The sequence below is a fragment of the Chiloscyllium plagiosum genome, chromosome 2 (genome assembly GCF_004010195.1).
Source record: "Chiloscyllium plagiosum isolate BGI_BamShark_2017 chromosome 2, ASM401019v2, whole genome shotgun sequence".
Taxonomy (NCBI): Eukaryota; Metazoa; Chordata; class Chondrichthyes; order Orectolobiformes; family Hemiscylliidae; genus Chiloscyllium; species Chiloscyllium plagiosum.
The window spans coordinates 116157962-116183610 of NC_057711.1; the positions used below are offsets into that span (position 1 = coordinate 116157962).

At 43.2% G+C, this 25649-nt stretch overlaps 1 protein-coding gene across 6 annotated transcripts in view; it reads left to right on the forward strand.

Moving 5' to 3' along the window:
• Positions 1–25649, forward strand: part of LOC122563194 (amyloid-beta A4 precursor protein-binding family A member 1-like) — a 200554-nt gene that overhangs the window by 127503 nt on the left and 47402 nt on the right. For 2 of the 6 annotated variants that reach the window (XM_043716738.1, XM_043716774.1), the window contains exons 3-6: positions 5105–5209; positions 8987–8992; positions 19747–19786; positions 22445–22590. In XM_043716738.1, coding sequence (XP_043572673.1) covers positions 5105–5209; positions 8987–8992; positions 19747–19786; positions 22445–22590 — 297 coding nt within the window. The remainder of the gene's footprint in view (positions 1–5104; positions 5210–8986; positions 8993–19746; positions 19787–22444; positions 22591–25649) is intronic. The other 4 variants (XM_043716748.1, XM_043716757.1, XM_043716766.1 and 1 more) reach the window with 4 other exon arrangements.

The following is a 25649-nucleotide window of genomic DNA, read 5'->3' on the forward strand; positions in this document are numbered from 1 at the left end:
AGGTAGAGGGAGGCTACGGTGAGGAGGAGGTGGAGGGAGAGGGTGGTGAGGAGTAGGTGGAGGGAGAGGGAGAGGGTGGTGAGCCTATTTCTCGAAGACTAACGCACGGTCAATGCAAACTATCCAAATGGTGAATTAAATTTAGTTTCTCTTCCCCAACAGCCAGGACAGTATATCAAACAAAATAACAAACAATACTTGCAAGTTCTTCACAAATAACTGTGATAGATTGGGAAGTTAGTAGGATTTATAGGACAAATGCCATCAGATTATATGTAAAATGTTGCCTTGTGTGTTATTCCTGATGAAGGGCCTTTGCCCGAAACGTGGATTTGGCTGCTCGTTGGATGCTGCCTGAACTGCTGTGCTCTTCCAGCACCATTGATCCAGAATCTGGTTTCCAGCATCTGCAGCCATTGTTTTTACCTTGTTATCTGTGTAAGTTGTGCATGTAAATTGCAATTGACCCTCTGTTTCACGCTGGTGTTTCTGCTGCGCATGAGTCTCCTATCACCTTTCTTCAGCTCATCCTCCCAACATATCGTTCTCTTCCTTCCTTTCTCACGTGATTATCTAACACTCCCTGAAATCCATCTACGTTGAACTAAAACTTGAGAAGCACCATAGCCTTTCTTTACTTACAAAATGAAATAAGCAGCAGTTTGCGTTGATCGATCCGAAAGAATACATTCACAATTACTGTTGATACCAGTAAGGTGTCCCATATCTCCCAGCTCTGTCTCTGCAATGTATGGGTGTCATGTGGCAGGGTATGATTTGTTTTCTCTTAGCCAGCATTAATGCTGCCAGATTTATTTTTGTTTTGAAGGTAGAAGAGTGATGCTGAGTGGTCAAGAGGGAAAATAAATAACTGGCCTGTGTGTTGGTACAAAATAAAACAATGAGGTGCAAAACCAACAATGAAGTCTGGGTCATGATGAAATGTACAGCATTGCTGGAGTCATATAACACAGGTTGACTATACATACCATAACTAAATATATAGCAGGTCTATAAGGGCCAGGAATAATTCGACTTTTAAAGAGCCAGACTATATACAGTGGGTTGAATGGACTTCTCTTCTGCTGTACAATTATATGATATGCAATAATCAGTGCCATTATAAAAATATTAATCATAGTAGATGGCTATACAGTCCCTTGAGTCTGCTGCACCACTTAAAGAGATCATGACTGATCTTCCTGCTCCTCGGATGCTGACTGACCTGCTGTGCTTTTCTAGCACCATTCTAATCTAAACTCTGGTTTCAAGCATCTGCAGTCCTCACTTTTGCCTAGTTGACTTCTACCTCAAAAAGACATTCCTACACTATGTTAAATCCCTTGACTTACTAAATGCTGAAAAATTGACCAATTAAATTATTGAATATGTACTCAGTAGCTGAGCACCCAGACCCTAGACAATTCCAAAGGTTCCTAGTTATAGAACATCCCTGTAAACCCTTAACTACGTGCAATGGTGAATCCATTTCCCAATATCGAGGTCTAAATTACAGTTCACAAACAAATGAGAAATGTGGTATCCAAATTTTAGTGCCAGTGTGATGCCAGGTACATGGGTTGTAAGTTTTAACAGCTGATGAATTCTATCGACAGCACATCCTTCTGTAAATTGACCATACATAACCAACCCATGTTTGCAAATTGCAGAATTTAATAACATTTGATGTAATTCCTCAATTCGTCAGCACTTGGTGAACAATCCCAAATGTGAGGCTAATTACAATTAAAAACAACTCCAGATTATCAGTCAGACTCACAATTTGGCTCTCTCACCCTTGACCAACAATGTGTAAGTACACATGTCGGAATCTGCCCTCTCTAAGTTCCAGTTCAGGCATTGTGACCATTTTTAAAAATTAAAAATATGAGGTGCATTGATTCCTTAATGGTTTCTCAATGGCAATACCTCGCCCAATCATCCAGCACTTGCCAACCAACCTGTGCCCTTTCCTCATGCAGGGTAACGTGTTGTAACCCTTTGGATTTTGACATCTTTGAGTTTAGCCTGTTGAGTGCAAGATGAGAATCTTTGACAGCTTGCCATTTTTTTGCCTTCAATAAAAGTTAAGTTCGGTACCAACAGACAGCTATTTAATTTATCAGACTTCTTTAAGAAAACAAAGTCATTAAAATTTGTAATCTTTTTTCTGAACACATTGAACATGAGGTCCAGGCTCAGACAGTGCAAGCACATTGCCTGCACTGGGTTTCCGATAGGTTGCAGTGCGGTGGAGATTAATTCTTGATGATGAGTGTAGACTGTAAGGCAAGTTAAATTATTTGGGTGAAGTGTAATTATTGAGAAGCCTACTTAGGGGCTGAGTTTTATCCAGGAGTAAATACTGAGTTCAAGAATTTGTTTTTGCAAGTGATCAAGACTGTCAGAAAATATTTGTCAGCTGCTTGATTATATTAAAATGATACCTCAGTCATTCCTTGCCTCTGTTCCATGATTTTTCCACCCTATGCTTTATTCATGCCTGTTACCAATTAAGCTGTTCTTTAAATTATTGAGTAGGTGTTAGCTCACCAGAACAATAGAACGAAACTGCAGCCAGTCCTTGGGCCCTGGGAGTGAAGGGTTCTTGTGCCAGTATTTTGTGAGACCAAACATTCCGTCTGGGTGTGTTGTGGCTGTGCTTTCATATTAACTAAATCATGTTTGACAGGGAAGGGCTTTTTTTTTTTCAGAAATGCTGAGTGGCTGGGTCTAGAATTGAGAATGTTTTCTTGAGCTCAAGCTTTCATCAATTATTAATAGAGCATAGCCATGTTTACTCCTCACCTTGACTCATACCATTACGGAACCTATGTTTAACCCACTGAGGCCTGTCTTATATTAAATTTGCATCCCTTCACCCAATTGGAAAGAAATAGCTTTAGAAATCCCGGATTTAAGATACCAGACTTCAGGATTCAACCCCTGAGCTATAATAGCAACTCCTATTCACGTCGCTCAGCCAATGTAGGGAAATGTCCCAGGGCATCTCGCAAGTGTGTGATCAGGCAAAGTAAGGCCCTCAGCCACACAAGAAGGTTTTTGGACAGCTGACCAAAGGCTTGGTCAAAGAGTAAGCTTTTAAGTAGCAAATTAGAGTAGAAGAGGGAGCCAGGGAAGGTTGGGAGCCAGACAGGCAAAGGCACAGCCATCAATGGTGCAAAGAATTAAGAAGGGTCAGAATTGGAGGCATGCAGAAATCTCAGAAGGTTGTAGGGCTGACAGAGGGAGGAGAGCAATGCCACAACACTGCACTACACCAGAATAAATGGAGGTAAGTTTGAGATGAGTGGTTGAGAAGTGTTGCTGACATCGGGATTACAAGTGCAAGGTTTGATGATCACTCCAGTTTATCTGGGGAAAGTCATCTCAGTTGCGGAAGAACTACATTAGCTAAATAATTCTTCTGTTATTTTCAATCAGCTTCAAGCTGTCTCTCTATGGGTACCTCTTCACTCACCCCGGACTCAGAAAGTTGTGGTTCAAGTTTCACTCCAGACACCCCAGCACATTGACACAGCTGGTGGGGTACTGAAGGAGAGTTGCACATTCGGATGTGCTGTCTTTCAGATGAGGCTTTAAGCCAAGTTCTCACATGCCGACTCAGTTGAATGTGACAGAATCCCCCAGCCGCTACTTTGAATCCCACCGGGAGATTTGTCCACCCCTGGTGTTGTGAGCAGTATTCATGTCTCGAGCAGATTACCTGGTTGTTATCACATTGTAGTTTGTAAGAACTTAGTGTGTTCAAATTGATGGCTGCAAATCCTACCTTACAACAGTGACCATGCTCTCAAAAAGCATTTGATCCATTTAAAGTGCTTTACAGCACCCTGAGGCCATGAAAGATGTGACATAAATGTAAGTCTTTCCTTTGTATTTATAAGTACAGATCTGTTATTGAAGGAATATTGGGGAGCATTGTCTGAAACACACAAGTTTGCAGACCACAGCCGTTACCTCCTGTGGTTGGATTGCCTCAGATGCCAGTGTTTTGCTCACAAGCACCAGCACAAAATAGTTGACTGGCAACTGCACCTTGTAAGTGAAGATTAGCTACATGTGTAAAGTTGGTAATGCAAGGACCGGTGGCAGAAGGTGTGGAACAGTGGGGTCGCTTTCTGATTGCTCCAGAAAAAAGTTGAATCCAATTTTTTTCAAATCCCATTAAAATGGAGCCCATTCTTTAAGCAAAATCAAGTGCATGTTCAGCCTGAAAATAGCCACTCAATTCGTGGAGCTGCTATCAAATCCATTTGCATGCTGAAATTCCGTCTGATGGAAATTGCTTGTTAGTTCGAATCCTGCACAGAGATAGGAAGTCAGTGCAGGGTTAAACCTTGATGCGAAACCTGACAGGCTATGGGTTATCCCATTTCAAGTCTCACTAGCTCAAGGTTCTGAACACACTGTGACACCAGCTCATTATCGACTGATCCCTGCACAGGATATCGACGATCGACAGGGGGCTGAAAGCAGCAGCAAGAGACGAGACCAAAAGAGGCAAAGGGAAAGGGACTTCAACTGTAAACGGAATGGAAAACCTCTGGGTCTTTCCAGTTGATTATCAGGATGAGGAGGTTTGTCAGAATTGGACGGGTCTCAGCATCAATTTCTAGCAGATTTGAGATATTTTAATATGAGGATATTTAGTTTCTTTTCCCCGTTTTGAGATTTATTACAATTGACAGAAGGTGCAAGCAGTAACTGAGCAGTTTTTAACAATATTTCTGTTCACAAAGATTATTGATGAAACAAATGCACTACTTTTAGAAGATCAAATGCATTTGCAACGTACTCTCTTTTTTGGGATTGTAATTGGAAAAGTTTGAAGCAAGCAATCACTAAAATTTGTCCAAGTTGCGTCTATTTTCAAGTTGTTCAAATTTCCACCTGACTTTTTGCATTTATCCCCATTGTATATTGTAACAAGAATCGTTTGTGTGGTCTCAAAACTTGATGATTTCTTCCCACTGTGTTTTAGGCACCAGCAGGGATTCTCCATTTGGAGTGGCTGTAGTGCGAGTGAGGTTTTGTAAATATGTTTTTTTTTTATCTCTCCTTCTTCCTCACCCGCCTTCAGCAGTCAGCGTCACCCGGTTCCTCTTCCCCCCGCGGTGCAGAATCGTCAATGATGCAGCATCGATCCGATATACATGATGCAGCAGAAACATCAGCGAACCGAGAGGTACACACTGCACTTAGCAGTCTTGAATTTACATTACAACCAAGGCCTTGTGGTTATCTTCCCTAACCTCTGAAACCTCAAGCTGTGCTGTTGACCTGTGACGATTTTATTTCGCAGAAAATTGTTCACGGTTCTCTCTTGCTGGGAATGCCCCTCTCTCCTTCAAACCTGTCGTCATCATCCCTCTCCTTCAAGTAAACACATTCACCGCATCTCCAACTCCCTTTCCTTTCAATAGACCTTGATCATCCTGTCATCTCCCAGATCCATGCCCGTCATTCCTGGAACTCAATGATTGAATCCCTCCTGTTAGCTTTCCACCTTGCCCGTAGAACCGAGACAGTTCTTGAAGTGGCATCGTATGTGATTGTGCCAAAGGCAGACTTGCCCTCAAGCTGTCTACATCCTCTTCGCCAATGCCTTTCCACCCTTGTCCATCTGCTCTCACTGCCTCCATTCTTATTTGTCAATTCATAGCCAGAAAGTTATTGACAATGACTTCTCTTCCCAATCTCTCACTGTTACGTCTGGTGTCCTCTATGGAGCCATTTTTTTTCCCGCACATCTATTTCTCATCTCCATCATACAAAAACACAGCCTCAAATTTCATATCTACCCTGGTGACATCCAGCTTTACCTCATCACCATCTCCCTCATCACCGTCACTGTCGCTAAACTATCTGGCTGTTTGACCGACATCCAGCGCTAGACATTTCCCTCAACTAAATATTGGGAAAATTGAAACTATTGTCTTCAGTTGTTCCGACAAACTCCATTCCCTAGCTATTGACTAAAACCTTCTTCCAGGTAGATATCTGAGACCGTGTTACATCATTTCCAACCTTTTTGTCATAACCGAGCTGAGGTTCTGACCTCGCATCTACATCATCACCAGTCCTTATGTTTCCACGATTGTGACATTGCCTGGCTATGTTCCTGGCCCAGCTCCAGCTCCAGCCTATTCCTTTCCAAAGTCTCTCCTTGCCTTTGTTCATAGAATAGAATCCCAACAATGTGGAGAGCATCCCACCCAGACCCATTCCCTCTACCTTTTGTAACCCTGCATTTACCACTACTAATGCACCTACCTTGCACATCCCTAAACACTATGGACAATTTAGCATGGCCAATCCACCTGACCTGCATATCTTTGGACTGTGGGAGGACCACACAAACACAGGGAGAACAAGCAAACACAAGGAGAACATGCAAACACAAGGAGAACATGCAAACTCCACACAGACAGTTGCCTGAGGCTGGAATCGAACACAGGTCTCTGGCGCTGTGAGGCAGCAGTGCTAACCACTGTGCCACCCTATTTTAATTTGAGACTTGCCTTTTCCGACGTTCTCTCTGCTGACCTCTCATTTTCCATCCTTCATCAACTCAAGAGTGTACTGAGCTTTGTACCCTATGTCCTTACTCACACACCAAGTCTGTGTAGCCATCACCTCTTGTGTTTGCTGACTAACACTCATTCCCCAAACCAGCCACATCTTAAGTCATCGCTGCATGGCATGAGCCTCCCTATCTATCAACTTCTCCTGCCTTACTGTTCCCACAGAAATCTGCCATCTTTAATGCTAGCCTCTTGAGCAACTCTGATTTTAATTATTTCTGCATTAATGCCCATGCCCTCAGATGCTTTGACCCTAAGCTGTTGAATTCTCCCTCATCCCCTCCCTCTCTGCCTCTGTTCCACCTTTTAAGCCCCACCATAAAATGTACTTCCTTTCCTCACTGCACTAATGTCTCATTCTGGAGTGCACTGTCAGATTTTGTCTGCTGATTGCTCCCGTGAAGTGACTTGAGGCATTTTATACAATTAAAGATCCCATAAAAATATAAGTTACTGTTGTTGCAGTATCTTCAAAAAGGTGCCTGATGATAACTGCGCTTGAAGCAATCACTTAGGAAATGAAAAAAATGGAAGTAAGTTTCTCTTTTCAATTTAGGTGCAAAGACACTTGTCTTTGTCACAAGGTTTGGTCACAAATGCCAGTGTGAAATTTTCGATTGTTGTATGTGACAATCAAGTTACATTTTGAAAACCAGGGGCACGTTATGAGGACAGCAGCCAGAATTGTAACTGCTGCTGATATGCAATTATATGACTTTGCTAATTACTTTTTTTTCCCCCTACAATTTGCCCTCGCCCGCTCCTCTTCTGAAGGAATTGTCTCCCTTACTGGAGTCCTCTTACATGGCAAGTAATCACACACAGTGCCCATTTTATTCAATAAGTGAACCTCCTCAGGATGTGCCAGTGAGCTAATCAGTGGTGGAGGATGCTAACAGGCCTGGTCTAATCCTCTTCTCTCTCCTTTCCTCTCTAAATGTGCATGCACACATAAGTGTACATTCACATACTTGCACGCATTCATGGTTTATGGTAGGGGTGGGTCTCTGGGCTGCCCTCAAGCACTTCTTAATTTTCAAAAACTTTGCTTGGTAGTACAAAACATAAGTTTGCTTGAAAAAAGGCTATCAAAGCTTTTCAACTGGCCCTCATCAGGACAGATGCAAGAATGCCAAATTTTGAAGCAAGCAACGATATATACTTCATGAGAACAAGGCTGCTGATTGGTTGGTTGAGTTGACTCTAATTGGTTGTGGTGTTGTCATGGAAACTGCACTAAGGAACCTTTGCTCCCCAGCTTTTCAATAGAGGTGCTATACCTGCACATGATTCAATTGCCTGTAAAGGACAGGCTTCAACATACAATGTGGCTTTTTGCAAGCGTATTTGCACCGTGTGCACAACTGATAATCAGCACCCCTTTTTATCATAGAGGGTAGGTTGTTGTTCTGTGACTGTCCTGAAGAGTGCAAGATAAAAAGCTTCAACTTCATCTCTCCTCTTTTTCGTTTTTCCTTTCTAAACTCAGACTGAAGTTCCAGTCCTTGATTTTTATTGGGCTACGATCAGCTGGCTAAGGGATAAACCAAGTGTCAGCTTTCTGATCTGCTCAGCTGTAGGCGATTGAGGAAGTCCCTGCCATTTTCCTGATGCTGCAGGACTTTAATGTTGCTTTCCAATTCCACCAGTGCACTGGGGTCAGTAGTTTGCAAACAAAGTTTATTAGAAGTAATCTGAAAGGCGAATGTGTAGAATTGCCTCTACAAAGGAAAATAAAAGACAGCAAAAATAATTATTTCATCAGGCCAGCCCAAGAGCACTAGAAAGGACAGAGCATTGTGACTGGATTCTTAGACCCCATCATCCACAGCCATGGATTACCCTCAGAAAGGCTACAGATCAAAAGGCCAAGAAGCCACTATTCTTCTGCATCCCCCTCAGACTGTCAAGACCTATCCAGCCAACATGGCCTAAGTGTTAGTGAGAAAGACATTTACACGATAGAATCTCTGCTCCAGTTCTAATCCAGAACCAGCCCTTCTGGAGGCGGGTGTGTTAAAAATCTGCTTGTCACCTAGGGTTTGGGCTCTTGCCTATCCTTAAATTAAAGCGATTTCTGTCCTCTTTCAAACGAGTTGCTCAACCAAAGTTGATGTTTCTTAGGAACTTTAGGAATTTGAGTAATTTTATGATTTGTTTTCTTTCTGGTAATTTGCATGCTTGCTTCTAAAAGACAAAATTCAAACGTTATGCTGACAATAAAACAAAACATGGTTGTGGGAAGTAGAGGACTTGTAGGTGGTGTGGATGGTGGACCTAAACTTTATTGTATACTAATCTGAATCCTGTTGTTTAAAAGTGTAACATCTATTTAACACTGCTTCTCCTTTTTTTAATCATTGCCTTCTCTCATTAAGACTCAGGTAAGTATTTTATATTTCTTTTATATTGGATTTCTTCAGGCCTTTGACATATTCTTTCATTTAACAAATTTGTTTGCGTAGTTGCTCAATGGGTTGAGGATATTGTGGAGAGTTCTGTCTGGAACGTTTCGCAGGTGTAATTCTCCTCCCTTAGCTCAAAATATGAAGTACTGCAAACCGTGATTAGTTTGACTTATCCACATAATAACGGTAATGGTACATTATTCTGTACATTATTCAATTGTCAATTGAAAGCTCAAATGGTTTCATTAATGTCTCTTTGGGAAAGGAAATCTGCCATCTTGATCCAATTTGCTCTGCGTGTGACTCCAGCCCTACGTCAGTCTGCTTGGTTGACTCCCCGCTGCTCTCTGAAATAGTCCCTGTAGCCCCACAAATGCAGCAGAATCTGGCAACTAGAGACGGGCATTAAAAGCCAGCCTTTCCACCGAGACCCATGCCCTGAAACTAAATCGGTGTCCCACATCTAAAATTGTAAATTATACAATTTGAATGAACACAGGTTTTCACATCCATCTTGTTGATTGTCGACAGCTGAGTCTTTGGAAAGGATGCCACCTCAAACATTGTCCGATCAACTCCATCAAATGAATCAGCTCAGCCTTGGGTCAGAATTATTTTCAAGGACCTTGAAGCTGCATCCTCCTCAGGTCTTGCTGAGAGACGAAAGACCTGCCCAGAATTTTACAAATATCTGCAACAAATCACCTTTGGTTCTGCATTAAAATTTTAACAAGTTACAAGTTTCAATCGAACACACAAGGAGTGAATCAGAAAGGGGTTGGCAGTTACAAACTGTGGAGTGAGAGATTTCAACTTGCCCAGGAGGCCATTTGTCCATTGTGTTTGTACTGTTCTGGTTGCAATGAAGTATCATTTTCATCCCATTATCCCTGTTTCTTTTTTCTATTCCCATTTATTTTGGAATTTTTTTTAACATTGGTTATTAAGGCAGAGATGGCCGCACTTGAGACACTAAGTCTCATATTCGAACAACCCTTTGTGGGAAAATAAATATTTTAATCTCTTCCTTGAAACTTAAGGGGTGAATCCTAAATTCAGAGCTCCTTGGTTCTTTATAAGAATATAAGAATCTTCCACCTCTTCGTTACTCTTTCGCTTTGGAAAACTTACCTTTTTGGAGTACAGTTACATTATTTGTCCTTAAAATTTGGGAAGGAGCAGGTATATTATCAAATTGTGCATAACTCTGGGCATGGCATTTTGAAGAAGATGTTAAGGCCTTGATGAGAAGTATCACCAGGATTCTACCTGGTATGAGGCACTTCAGTGAGGAGCATTAGAATTAGGTTATGTTGTCATGTGAACAGAAATACAGGAGGACAGTGAATATGTACGATGTCACCATTCATGGCACCATTTTAGGTCCAAGGTGTACACATACAAAATCTTTGGTAAAGAGTACACAAGTGAAGAAATGAGTTAAAAGTTCAACATTACTGTTCATGTCAGTATAAAGTAGAAAATAAGAAATTAAGTGAAAGGTTCCAAATTAAAGTCCATCTTTAACCGTGGGCCTGCAGTCACTCCACACTCCGCTTTCCCCACAAGGGCTCCGTCTCCATCCCGTGCTGGGCTCCATCTCCATCCCGCACTGGGCTTGGTCCCCGTCCCACACTGGGCCCTATCTCCGTCCCGCGCCGGGCCCAGTCCCCCTCCCGCGCCGGGCCCGGTCCCCCTCCCGCGCCGGACCCAGTCCCCGTCCCACGCCAGGCCCGGTCCCCCTCCCGCGCCGGACCTGGTCCCCCTCCTGCGCCAGGCCCGGTCCCCGTCCCGCGCCAGGCCCGGTCCCCGTCCCGCGCCAGGCCCGGTCCCCGTCCCGCGCCAGGCCCGGACCCCTCCGGCACCGGGCCCGGTCCCCCTCCCGCGCCGGACCTGGTCTCCCTCCCGCGCTAGGCCCGGTCCCCCTCCCGCGCCAGGCCCGGTCTCCTGCGCTGGGTTCGAACCCCCCCCCCCGCGCGCGCTGGGCGTGGTCCCTGCTTGTCCATGCTCCCCTCTCTGCACTGACTGCCATCCAGTCTCACCACCCGCCTGGCCATATGCTGCCAGAGTCCTACTGTGGTGACACTCCAGTCCCCATCCACTTCCAGGATGTCGCTGACTGCCAGTGTTCTGCCCGTGCACACCAACCACCTGGTGCCCATCTGGCATTGTCTCCTTTGGCCCCAGCCACTGCTATCACTGCCACTGCCTCCATAACTGAGTTCCCTCCAGAAAGAAAAACTTAAAGGAAGAAAAAGTGAGCAAAGAAGAAAGGAATGCAGTCGGGGCGGAGCAGCTCCGGCTGTGTGGAGCGACTGCAGAAGCTGGAATTGTTCAGCTGATGGCAGGAATGGTCAAAGGGATATCTCATGGAGCTGCTCAGAATAGAGGTGCTTTGACAGAACAGATCTGGAGAACCTGCTTCCTCTGGCAAATAACTGGAGGCGGCAGACTTAAACTAGTTGGCAGAAAAAAAAAACCTGAAAGAAAATGCAGATACATATCTTCATCCAGAAAGTTATGACCTGGAACACACTGACTAAAAGGGCGGTGGTGTCAGGTTCCATACGTGCCTGGAGGAAGATCAGTTTGTAGGGAACGGACTTTTAAAAGGGCCAGCAGATGTCAGTGGGCCAAATGGTGGCCCTCTTGTCTGTCAGGTTCTAAGTTCTCCTGTGGATAAGAATACACTGTTGTCTTAGTTTTTGGTATAAATGCATTTTTAAAAAAAAAGAGTTGGAACTGACAGCTAGAATGGGCAGCTGATTGCAGACCCAGTACACCGACATGGCACTTAGAATATATTTACCCATTAGCTTTATTCCCATTAAAAAACACTGTTTGGGAAGATAGGGACAGGAGGAGGTCATTTGACTACTCAAGCTATTCTGCCATTTCGTGAACTCAAGGCTGATTTAAAATCTAGAGAAGAGAATGCTGAGAGGAGGTTGGACTGAGGAATTTGAAATCATGGAGTGTTGAGAAACAGTAAATGAACTGATGCAATTTCCAATGTCTGAAAAGCATAGAGAGTTACAGGTATCAGTTCAATGATAGACATCTGTGGGGAATTAGATATGTAATAGAAAGGGAACACAATTGCAGGAATATGAGGACAGAATAGGGAAATGGAGTCTGAAAAGATTCCTCTTCAAAACAGCCAGCAAACTCTCAATGAGCTGAATGGTATCGATGTAGGATTCTGCAATAGAATCCCTACAGTGTGGAAGCAGGCCATTTGACCTATCAAGTTCACGCCAACCCTCCGAACAGCATCCCACCCAGACCCCATCCCCCTGCCCTAAACCTGCATTTTGCATGGCTAATCCACCTAATCTGCACATCCCTGAACACTATGGGCAATTCAGCGTGGCCAATTGACCTGACCTGCACATCTTTGGACTGTGGGAGGAAATCCACACAGACACGGGGAGAATGTGCAAACTCCACGCAGACAGTCACCCAAGGCTGGGATTGAACCCGGGTTCCTGGCACTGTGAGGCAGCCACCGTGCTGCCTCAATTGAACATATATAAATGGTATGTTTAAAATATCATACCAATAAATATAATTTAGTGCCTAAATATATCAAGTATATCAACATGAAAAAGCAAATTCAGTTTTTAAAAAAACTTTGAATGGAATTGGCTAGAATGATTTAGTGTATGTATTTTCTGTGAATGTGTCACACTTAACATCATTTAAGGAAGGTTAGATAAGCCCACCTTTTTAATATATATGCATCATTTACCTTATTCGCAAATCACTGCAGCCTGACATGATGCTTGCAGGTACAGTCTGATATTGTGTTATCCAGTAGTGCTAAGTCAAACCAGCAACGTTGCTATTTGGAGCTGTAATGCCAATAATAGAATAGAGTTGTTCACTGACTAGCCAGCTGTCCCATTTCCTTCCAATTTAACAGAGTCAGATTTCAGCAGTTGACAAGCTCGAAGTATAGTTGAACAAGTGTGACCAAATAATGTCATCTCACTCTCCAGAGTAATTTTGTTTTCTTCCTTCCTTTGGGATGCATCATTCTCTGTCTGAGAATCTGAGCAGTGTTTCCTACGTTCAGAACTGATCTCACAGGTTGGTAGATTTTCCCTTGTATATCTCTATCTCCCAGTCTCCATCACCTCGATCAGGTTGACGGACTTCCTGAGGTATTTACCAATTCTAATCTGTGCATCCTTAATTTTAACTGCTCCATCATTGGCTGCCAGCGCCCTTCACTCTGGAATTCCCTCCATAATTCCCTCCCTCCCTCCCTTTGCCTCTCTCCTTTTAAGCCACACTTTAAAACCTACATTTTTACTTAAAAATCATGCAGCACCAGGTTATAGTCCAACAGGTTTATTTGGAAGCACTGGCTTTTGGAGCGCTGTTCCTCCATCACGTGGTTGTGGAGTATAAGATCGTAGGGCACAGAATTTGTAGCAAAAGTCATGACTACATTTTTAGCCAAGCTTTTGGTCGTCTGCAAGGTACTCTCATTGTATGGATCAGTGTCAAAATTTAGTTTGTTAATACTTCAATGTAAGGATTTTGAGATGGTTCATAACAGCAAAAATTTGCATTTGTATGATGGCTTCCACGTAATAATTAAATAGTATATTAGAAGTTTTCACATTGAGGCACATAAGGGGATATTAGGATAAGTGAAAGCATGTTTAAGGATTGATTCAAGAGCTGATGGCCAGTTACATTAAAGGCAAATGCAAGTTATAGTTACTTATTCAAACTTTCTCAGAAATTCCTTAATTCCAGCTGTGTATTCATTAGGGGTTTGAGAGGATTACATAGGAGAATTCTGCACAAATGTACTGTTTCTTTTACCCATCCTTTCTCTGTTGGTGTCTGGATGTGGGTGAGACTTCCATTGATTAACTTGCTATCCAATATTGGTTTCTTGGCCATGTCGAGCGAAACAACCAGTGCCTCAAATATTCAGGCTTTCTGCTCGAGAATGCTAGGCAGGGGAAGGAGTTAGTCTATGACACCCATATCTCCACACCATTGCGGTTCTAATGCAGGATTCTGATGGGAGACTGGTTTTAAGCTGGACTGAGTGTCCAAAACCATCCCTCCCCCCACCTCCATTGCTGTTAATGCCAGGGCTATAACCCCTACTGGAATCTCTGGCAGTTCTGTTCCGCTTTCCCCCAGTGCCCTTGCAACACAGATGTGACCAAGTGGACTGAATGCTTCTCTTCAAAGAGCCATCAGTCTCAAAGTGACCACCAGCCATGGAGAAGGTGACACACTGAAGGAAAAAGATTAGACCAGAATGATTGAAGAGGCATTTCTCTGCCTGATCCGTTTGTTTGAGAGTTGTTAGCCTGGCTGTATGACTAGGTTTCTGGAGTGAACATGACCCACCTTCTCCGAAATGACTTTGATTGTTAGTAGTTTGACTCATTCTGAAGCCATTCCTATCAGAAAGAAACAACAATGAAGGATCAGAGTGCACCAAATGATCCACCATTCAGTAAGATCGTGGCTAAGTTACTACCTCAATATGACTTCCTTGCCTGTTCCACATCAGCCCTAATGCTCCCAAATATTTATCTACATCATCATGGGTGGGTGGCAGTCCCTTCCCATATTATGGATGCGCGCGGGGTAGGGAGGAAGGTGGTGGGCTTCCTCTTCCCCCTCGTGTTACATGGCCCCATACCTCCCAAAGCACTCCTGGCAGGAGCACATAATATCCAGCCCTGTCATCCAGCCAGAAGAAACATCCCCAGCGTCACTCTCCCTCAGGATTTTAAGTTTCAGTTGGACTATACCTTAATTTGTCTCAGCTGCAGGAAGCATCGACCTGTTTGTTTAGATTCCCTACAGTGTGGAAACAGGCCCTTCAGCCCAACAAGTCCATACCGACCCTCCGAATTGTAACCCACCCAGACCCATTCCCCTATTCTATATTTACCCCTGACTAATGCACCTGGCACTACGGGCAATTTAGCATGGCCAATTCACCTGGCCCATACATTTTTGGACTGTGGGAGGAAACCAGAGCACCTGGAGGAAACCCACGTAGACACCGGGAGAATGTGCAAACTCCACCCAGACGGTTGCCCAAGGCAGGAATCGAACCCAGGTCCCTGGTGCTGTGAGGCAGCAGTGCTAACACTGAGCCACTGTGCTCAATCCATTCTTGAGGGACAACCTTCTAATCCCAGGATCTGATCTAGTGAATCTTTGTTATACCTCCTCAGGGCGAGTATTAGCTGAGGCAGTGAAGTAGTGGTAATGTCACTGGAATGGAAATGTTCTGGGGATGTGGTTTGAACCCCACCATGAAATTTGAATGCTGATATTAAAAGCTCGCCTAATGGTGACCATTGTTGTAAAAGGTCACTGGTTCACAAGTGTCTTTTAAGGAAGGAAATCTCCCCATTCTTGCCTGCATGTGACTGCTACCCACAGCAATGTAATTGACTCCTCACTGTCCACGGAAAAGGTCTAAATAAGCCAATCATCTTAAGGGCAGGTAACGATGCAAAACATGTACTAACTTTGGAAGTGGCATCCATAACCCATGAAAGGACAACGGTTAAAATAAAGTATCTCAATCCTTAGGCATACAGGTCAAAAAGCCCTGTACAGTCGTAGCAGTGACTTCTTTACCCTTAAACCCCAAATGGCACATGGATTACAAAATGTACATACACAGGAATAGCCAATAATTAGGAAGACAAATGAAATGCTCATCTTAATTACAAGAGGAATTAGCTATATAAGTAGGGAAGTGTTATTACAGCGTGTTAGAGAGACCATATCTGGACTACTATGTGTTACAGGGGACATAAATTTAAGGTGAAGGGTGGAAGGTGTGGGGGGATGTCAGGGGTAGGTTCTTTACCCAGAGAGTGGTGGGGGCATGCACTGCCTGTGGGAGTGGCAGAGTCAGAATCATTGGTGACTTTTAAGCGGCAATTGGATAGGTACATGGATGGGTGTTTAAGCCGGGACACATGTTCGGCACGACATCGTGGGCCGAAGGGCCTGTTCTGTGCTGTATTGGTCTATGTTCTATGTATAGCTTGGTCGCCTTACTTAAAGCACAATATAATTGGAAGCAAAAATTCCTTGGCTGATTCTTGGGATTACAGACTACCTTATGAGGAAGGGTTGAGCCTGTGCACAGAAGCTTAGAAAAATGAGAGGTGATCTTGTTGAAACATATAAGATTTTGAGGGTGTTTGACATGGTAATTGCTGAGTGCATGTTTCCCCTTTTGGGGGAACGTGGGATGAGGGGACGCCATTAGAAATAGGAAGCCCCTTTTAAGACTGAGATGAGGAGGATGTTTTTCTCTGAGGCTAGTTAGACTCTGGAATTCTCCATCCTGGGGATCGAGGCTGGAATCTTTGAATTTATTCAAGACTGAGTTAGATTGATAAATGAGTCCAGTGTTATGAGGGACAGACAGCAAAATGCAGTTAAGTCAACCATCTGATGAGCATGTAGCAACAAATTACTGCAGATGCTGGAATCTGTACTGAAGACAATAAATGCTGGGGATCACAGTGGGTCAGACAGCATCCATGGAGAAAGAGCAAGCTAATGATTTGAGTTTAGATAACTCGACTTCAGAGCTGAAGTAAAATCTGGAGGCGACAGCATTTATGCAAAAGTTTGAAGACCTGCCTCTTCCCCTCCTCCCTGCTCGCCATCCAAGGGCCTAAATAGTCTTTCCAGATGAAGCAGCATTTCACCTATCCCTCCTCCAATCTTGTGTATTGTATTTTCTACACCCAATGTGGTCTACTCTACACTAGAAAAACCATACGCAGACTGGGTAACCGCTTTGGGGAACAGTTCCAGTCTGTGTGCACGCAGGACCCTAACCTTCCAGTAGCTAGTCATTTTAACACAGCGTCCTGCTCGTGTGCCCACATGTCTGTCCTTGGCATACTGCAGTGCTCCCTTGAATTGCAGCACAAACTGGAGGAACAGACTAGGCACTTTAGAACCTTGTGAACTTCAATACTGAGTTCAACACCTTCAAATTGTGAACATTTCTTCCCATTCTTTTAGCTTATTGTCATGTGCACTCTCTCCCCACCCCACTCACTATCCTTTCAGGGTCGTCAGGAGAGACACCATTGTTCTCCCAATCTCACATTGCAAACATTTAAGCTAAACTATCAATATCTTTCGTTGACTGGCACCCTACACCACAACCTCCTCTTCCCCCCCGACCCCGCCATGTATAACGTAAATGCTGTCCCCTCCACACGTTACTTCAGCTCTGATGAAGAGTCATCTAGATTCGAACCATTGGCCTCCACTGTGTCCATGGATGCTGTCTGAACCGCTGTGATCCCCGGCTTTTGTTGTTTTCAATCTGATCGACAAGATCTTCATGTATGGTGAAGCAAGCTGGGGAGTGGTGGGAGGTGTGTGTGCAAATGGCCTCATCTTGCTCCTGTTTCTTATAGTCCTATTGTCCAAATCCTTGTGATGGAGGTTAACATACCCCTTTGATTTGGTGTACCTGCCTCTTTCATGACTAGGACACAGTTGACAGGCATTGAGTGATATTTGAGCAAAATGAGTTTTATGTTGTTTTGATTGAAGTTCAACATATTACTTCTTTAATTATAACAAAGACATCCTGAAAACACAAGTCAGCATGTTATAGGCTGTACCCAGAGTTCATTGAGTATACCTTTTAAAGTGCTATTGCTCTAGGGTTAATACTTCTGATGAGGACCATAAAGCAGTTAATTTAGTGGGTGGTCTCATACTTTGTCTTACGAGTTTCCTTGCGTGTTACTTTATCACCCTCCCTCTTGTTGGAATCTCAAGCTCCCTACCCTCAGCTTTTGCTGAGCACCTTTATATATTATAATTCTCCTTTGTGTTTGTAAAGTAGTCCCTAACTGATCTGTAATTTTAAAGAAAGCATGCCTGATTCTAATCTTTTACATGTTTGTAATGAATGAATTGGATTCTTCAGAATCCACATTGTTGGCACATTGATATAAATTTTCATCAAAGTGGTTGCGAATTAAAGGGAGCACCTTTACAAGCATTTTGTTGTTGAAGGCAATTACATAATTTGTATCAGATATCATTTTCATATAAGGCAAAGACAATTTCCCTGCTCTCATCCCTCTGACACTGCGGTTTTCTCCCCTTCAACTATTTATTCACTTTCCTTTTGAAAATTATTATTAAATTTGCTAATGGCAGCCCATTCCAGATCACAGCATCTCACTGCATAAAAAAATTATCCTCATCTGCCCTCAAGCTGTATTGCCAGTTAGTAAAATCCTTATCCTCTAGTTACCCTACTTTTCATAATTAATTATTTTTGATCTAACTTGACTTATCAGCAGCAGATTATGTTTTAAAGAATTCTTGTTGGATCAATGCATCTATAGTCAACCATGATCTGTCAGAATAGTGGAGCAGGTGTGAGGGGCTGAACGGCCTTCTCTCTAGTTCTTTTATTCCAATGGTTCATCTTTCAATTCAAATTTGCTGGCTATCCAATGAACATAAGCTTTCAAAGACAACAAACTTTTAAGCGACTTCATTGGGAACACAGTTGTTCAAGAATTATTGGGAATACTCAGCATGTCAGATAGAATGTGTGGATGGAGGAAGGAAATTGATGTTTCAGGTTGATGATCATGGTGATTCGTTTTCCTCAATGTTAATCCAGCAAAAGGTAAAAATAGAAATAGAGAAACGTACTACAGAGAAAGAGGCCATTCAGCTCACTGTCAAGATTAGAGTGGTGCTGGAAAAGCAGAGTAGGTCTTTTGCCCGAAATGTCAGTTGTCCTGCTCTTCGAATGCTGCCTGACCTGCTGTGCTTTTCCAGCACCATTCTAATTTCCAGCATCTGCAGTACCCACTTCCATTCAGCTCACTGTGTCTGTGCCAGCTGTTAAAGATCTACTCAGCCTAATTCCACCATGCACATTTTGGTCCATAACCCAGAACCGTTGTGGTGTGTCCTGTGCATATCCGAGTACTTATTAGATTACTTACAGTGTGGAAACAGGCCCTTCGGCCCAACAAGTCCAAACCGACCCGCCGAAGAGCAACGCACCCAGACCCATTCCCCTACGTTTACCCCTTCACCTAACACTACGGGCAATTTAGCATGGTCAATTCACCTGACCTGCACATTTTTGGACTGTGGGAGGAAACCGGAGCACCCGGAGGAAACCCACGCAGACACGGGGAGAATGTGCAAACTCCACACAGACAGTTGCCTGAGGCGGGAATCGACCCTGTGTCTCTGGTGCTGTGTGGCAGCTGTGCTAACCACCATGCCGCCCAAAGAATGTGTTAAGGGGCTCTACCTTCACTGCCCTTTCAGGCAGTAAATTCAAGAAGCAGCATCACCCTCTGGGTGACAAAATAATCTCATCAACTCCCTCTAAACTGCCTACTAATTACTTTAAACCTGTGCCCCGGTTATTGACCTAACAGAAACCACTCCTTCCCATTTACTGTTTTGACCCCACAGAATTATATGCACCTCAACTGAAATAGTTTTAAAAAAAAGTGATTGTTCATTGGATTTGCTACGGATTTTGACAATGCCTCTTGCCCTGCAGTCTAGAGACTAATTGGATTTCCACTGCTGCATGTGAAGTGGTGTCATCAGGTTGGATTAAAATGCTTTTGGTAAAAGATAAGTATTTATATGCAGCATAGTGTGCGGTGTCTGAAGCAGTTGTTCTGTTTTAATTTCAGTCAAGAAAGTGTTTGGCTTCCTTTCCAACTTATGTTGAAGGTAAGGTGCTTTCTAATTCTTTTAAAGCAAATTCAGAAATCTGTGTTGTAGTTACTGTTAATGTGAACAAGATTGCTTGCCATTGATCAGGGGAATAATTCGTGCTTTCGTTTTTGTTTAGTTTGAGGTTATTGATTATAGAAATTGCTCTTTAATATTTTGAAGCTTGCTTACATGTAACTGTTCTTGTATTCCTGGATGCATTGTTCTTGGATAAGTTTCTTGGATAAACTAGCCCATGTTTTTGGATAAATTGACCCAGATTTTTACTTGACAGCAATGGTTAATATTGAGACATTTGCTATTGGTTCACATTGAGATCCTGAGCAAGTCCCTTACTGTGTGTCTGTGTGTGTTATTTTTACCCAGAAAGTTTAAACTTCTGATGGGTAACACTATCCTGCCTGGGTCCCTCGGAAAATATCTTCGTGCCAGAGGCTTGCACCCAGTACATACTCAGACAATTACCTAACCCTTCTCCTGGGGTAAGCTGTGTTGGAAAAAAGATTAAAAACAAATCTCCCAACACACCCCCCCAACAATGCACACCCTCCCTCGTCTGTGACACTGCTCCCTCTCCCTCGCCTTCCAAAATGCGAAGCCTGCCTCTCTGTGTGGCCCCAGTCAATGTTCATGCAGTTCATGTGAGCACTGCGTGTGCTGACGTGGGGACTGTCGGTGGTAGATCTGAAATTCATGCCTTCCCCCCTCCCCCCACCACTGACCTATCCCAGCACAAACCTAACATTTCCACCCTTCGCTCCGACCTATCACCATTACCTCCTCACCTTGATCTACCTATCACATTCCTAACTACCCACTCCCCTCCCATTTTTCCCTCAGCCACCTCTGCACCCCCCCCCATGTACCTGATGATGGGGTTTTCCCGTAACATCGATTTTCTTGCTCTTCAGATGCTGCCTGACCTGCTGTGCTTTTCCAGCACCACTCTAATCTTGACTGTACTTTTCCAATGTTGCATGTTTTTGACCTACAGACTATATAGTAGATATTTTAGAAAGATGCTACTATCTCAATGGTCATGGTGTCATGTTCCACTTCAGATACTTGAGCACAAAATTGAGGTTCCCACAGCCAATGCCAATACTGTGGGAGTGTTGAGTTGTCGATGGTGCCATGTTTTAGACGAGATATTAAACCTGTCAGTCGAATTGTAAAGCTGCCAAGACTATCAGTTAGAAGGAACAAAGATACATGGCAGATCTTTATGCATTGCTTTTGGTGGGAACTTGCTGTGGGTACAGTGACTGGACTTCAAACGTGCTGCATTGGTTGTAATGCCTTTTGGAATTTCCTGAGATATTAAAAGCTGCTATAGAAATCCTTCCAGGATTTGTTAATCTTAAGTCCCAGTGAGGGGAAAGTTTAAAAAAAGAACAGAAATATGCACGATTTAAGAAAATAAGTTTTTTTTTTAGTTCAAGAAAGAAATATTCAATGATTCCCCTGAACAATTATATTATTGTTTCCAGGATGTGTTAGTTCTGAAATATACAGAGACATGCAGGAAGGAAGTGTTTGGTGTGTGTAAATTGTATAAATAGTTTGGTTAGAAGAGGTTTCTTAGATGTAAAGCAACATGAAGAATGACAGCTCAGTGACTAAAAAAAATTCTATAAGAAGAAGCTGGAGAAACATGAGGGAAAAAAAGTATATAAAGACCAGACCAGGCTGGAAAGTCTAAATGCCCTACTCTTTTTTTTCCTGTGTTGTAATTTGTGAAAAAGAAAGCTGTGTGCAGAATGTTTTCATGGAAGGATAGACATAGAGAAGTTGTTTCTGCACGCAGGGAGCCCAGAACACTGGCAACCAGTCTCAGGGTCAGGGATAAATATTGAGGACTGAGAGGAGGAGGAATTGGAAAGCTGGTGAATCTTTGGAATTCTCCTGACAGCAGTAGATTGTTCCATCATCCACAATACTTAAAGCTGGGTTGGTCAGCCAGGGATATGGAGAACGGGTAGGAAAATGGAGTTGGGGAAACCCAGAATCAGCCATGATCATATTGAGTGACTGAGCAGGCTTGACAGACCAGATGGTCTGCTCCCAGAGGGAGTGAGAAGAGCACAGACTATTTGGGACAAATAGTCTTTTTTTGGGCTGTCCTTTCTGTGTAGCCATCTGTTAACTAATTGTCCAGGATTATAAAGAATACTGGGGCAGACTTTTTAATGGTCTGAATCTGGAGTGACAATCAAATGGCATTATTTTAGGCAGCTGAATAGTGATTCACTATTATGCAGAGGCAAAGACTAAGTAAGTGGTAGGTGAATAATTTTGATTGTGATACTTTTGTGCTGTCAAAATGTTCAGTGAGATTATTGTTAAGAATAGATAGGAAATAGGCTGGAGGGTAGAACCATTGAATATGACATTTTGGTGACAAGAGACTATTTCTGGTTTAATTTATTCAGAGGGCAGAGGTAATATTCAAAGGATATTACCTTCAAAGGAGGGACAGCATAAACAATGTTTCTTTCTTTTTATTACAGCAGTTCTAAAAAACGTATCAGCAAGATTAAAGAGATCATGAATTCTCTTATCTAACCTGACCAAGTCCCAAAGTTATCCATCAAAGTTCTTTCTCGTTACAATTTTCAGAGGTGAGGTTGACTGTTTTTGTTTTCTTGTTTACAGTACCTGGACCATGTGACCCAGAAGATCTGATTGACGGCATCATCTTTGCAGCCAACTACCTGGGCTCCACCCAGCTGCTCTCTGACAAAACCCCGTCCAAGAACGTGCGGATGATGCAAGCCCAGGAAGCAGTCAGCAGAATCAAGGTGATAACATCCTTCTCCATTGTGAAGCCAGTGGCCATTCAACTCATCCTTGCCAATTATTATTATCCACAGTTTAAACATTCAGAACTGACGAGAGTTTACTTACGCAAACAGCAGGATGGAAGCCAGCACCAAAATGAAAATTTGTTTCCAATTTTTTGACCTTTTCGCAAAGATTCAGTTGGGTAGACATATGGCTTTGCTTCACAATGAATCATAGAATCCCTACAGTGCAGGAACAGGCCCTTCAGCCCAACAGGTCCGCGCCAGGCGGTCTTTTAGATGAGTCATTAAAACCGAGAATCTTTCTGCCTCCTCAGGCTGATGTAAAAGATTCCACATCCACTATTTTTGAGAAGAACAGGGCAGTTCATCCTGGTGTGCTAGCCCAGTATTTGTCCCCTGGCCAACATCACTTTTTAAAAGCAAAGCAGTTTTTCTGGTTCTTTTTGAGCAATTTATTCTCTTATCTATTCATGTGTCTTAGTGGTCAAGTTCTGTTTGATGACCATGTGTGGGAAATGCCTTGGGACATTGTTACTGTATTATTGCATGCCATAATGGTGTGGTTAAATTATATTTTCAAACGTCCACAGTTGGCCTCATGACCTTGATGTAGCTTCACTCCTGGTCACTAGGATGATTTTTCAGCCACCATCCTCCTTTTCCATTGGGATAGACAGGCACTGCTTTGTCTAATGTGGTAGAGGCAAACGACTAGGTGGTCTTAACAAGAAGAAGCTCCTGCCTTAAACTAACTAAAAGTTAAATCGGTTTGATTGACATTTTTACAAAGATTATAATGAGACATAGAGGGTAGGTCTATTGCCTTTGCGACTCCGACCTGGTCTACTTTTCCTCACCCATGATACTACCAGATTGGTGGACCTTAATGCAGCCTTCAGTAGAACCATTATCTTATAGAATAAGTGGTTTAATTCTCACATTGCTTTCTGTAGGATCATGCTAGGTACACATTGGTTTTCTACATTACCAGTGCAACTGCACTTCCAAAGTTAGTTAATTGGCAGTAAAGGGCTTTGTAAGATCCTTTCTCATTAGAACATAAGAACTAGGAGCAGGAGGAGGCCAACTGGCCCCTCGAGCCTGCTCTGCCCTTCAATAAAATCATGGCTGATCTTTTCATGGACTCAGCTCCACTCACCCCGCCCATTCACTGTAACCCTTAATTCCCTTCCTGTTCAAAAATATGTCTATCTTTGCCTTAAAAACATTCAATGGAGTAGCCTCAACTGGGCAGGAAATTCCACAGATTCAAACCCTTTGGGTGAAGAAGTTCCTCCTCAATTCAGTCCTGGATCTGCTTCTCCTTATTTTGAAGCTATGCCTCCTAGATCTAGTTTCACTCACCAGTGGAAATAAATTCCCTGCTTAAATCTTATCTATTCCCTTCACAATTATATATGTTTCTATCAGATCCCACCGCGCCCCAATTTTTCTAACTTCCAGAGTGTAAGTCCCAGTCTAATCAATCTCTCCTCAAAAGCCAACTCTGTCAACTCTGGGATCAACCTAGTGAACCTCCTCTGCACCCCCTCCAGTGCTAGTACATCCTTTCTCAAGTAAGGAGAGCAAAATTGTACACAGTACTCCAGGTGTAGCCTCACCATCACCTTGCACAGCTGCAGCATGACCTCCCTGTTTTTAAGCTCCATCTGTCTTGTAATGAAGGACAATATCCATTTGCCTTAATTACTTGCTGCACCTGCAAACCAACCTTTTTTGTGATTCATGCACAAGGACCCTCAGGTCCCTCTGCTCAGCAGCATGCTGCAATTTTTCACCATTTAAATAATAATTCATTTTGCTATTATTCCTACCAAAATGTATGACTTGCATTTACCAACGTAGCACTCCATGTGCCAGAGCCTTGCCCACTCACTTAACCTATTCATATCCCACTGCAGGCTTTGTGTCCTCTGCACACTTTGCTGTACCACTCATCTTAGTGTCATCTGTGAACTTTGACACGCTTACCCTAAATCATTTATGTAAATTGTGAGCAGTCAAGGAATAGTGTTATAGAAATACAAATCTTTCTGTCGCTTTCTTTCCCCTCTCTCTTTAGCCCCTCTTTCTCCATTTCTCTTTCTTTCGTTGCTCTCCTGAATCTCTCTTTCACTCACTCACTCATGTTTTTCCTCTTTTTCTCTCTCTGGCCCGCTCGCCACCTTTCTTTCACTCTCTCATTTTCTCTCTTACCCTTTCCTTCATACTGTCTTCCTCTTGTCCACACACTGTTATGGTTCCGTGTTGTTGCGGTATTTTTCCCTGTGAGTAAACTAAAGAAAGGGTTGCATTATGAATAAGATTGAAAGGTCGAAAACGCTTAACAGAACTGGACAGACTAGCTGAATAGGGAGTCTCGAACCAGGGAGGACAGTTTCTGGATACAGCATAGAACATTTAGCACTAAGATAAGGCAATATTTCTTCACTCTAAGTGGGTGGCACGGTGGCACAATGGTTAGCACTGCTGCCTCACAGCGCCAGAGACCCGGGTTCAATTCCCGCCTCCAGCGACTGTCTGTGTGGAGTTTGCACATTCTCCCCGTGTCTGCGTGGGTTTCCTCTGGGTGCTCCGGTTTCCTCCCACAGTCCAAAAATGTGCAGGTTAGGTGAATTGGCCATGCTAAATTGCCTGTAGTGTTAGGTGAAGGGGTAAATGTAGGGGAATGGGTCTGGGTTGGTTGCGCTTCGGCGGGTCGGTGTGGACTTGTTGGGCCGAAGGGCTTGTTTCCACACTGTAAGTAATCTAATCTAATCTAATCTAAGGTTGGAATTCTCAACCACAGAAGGCTGTAGAGTCATACAGCATAGAAACAGACCCTTCAGTCCAACAGATATCATAAATTGATCCAGTTCCATTTGCCAGCATTTCGTCCATGATCCTCTTAATCCTTCCTATTCATGTACCCATGCAGATGCCTTTTAAATGTCCTAATTGTACCTGTTTCCACCACCACCTCTGGCAGCTCATGCCATACATGCACCATCCTCTGTGAAAATGTTTCCCCTTAGTTCCCTTTTAAATCCTTC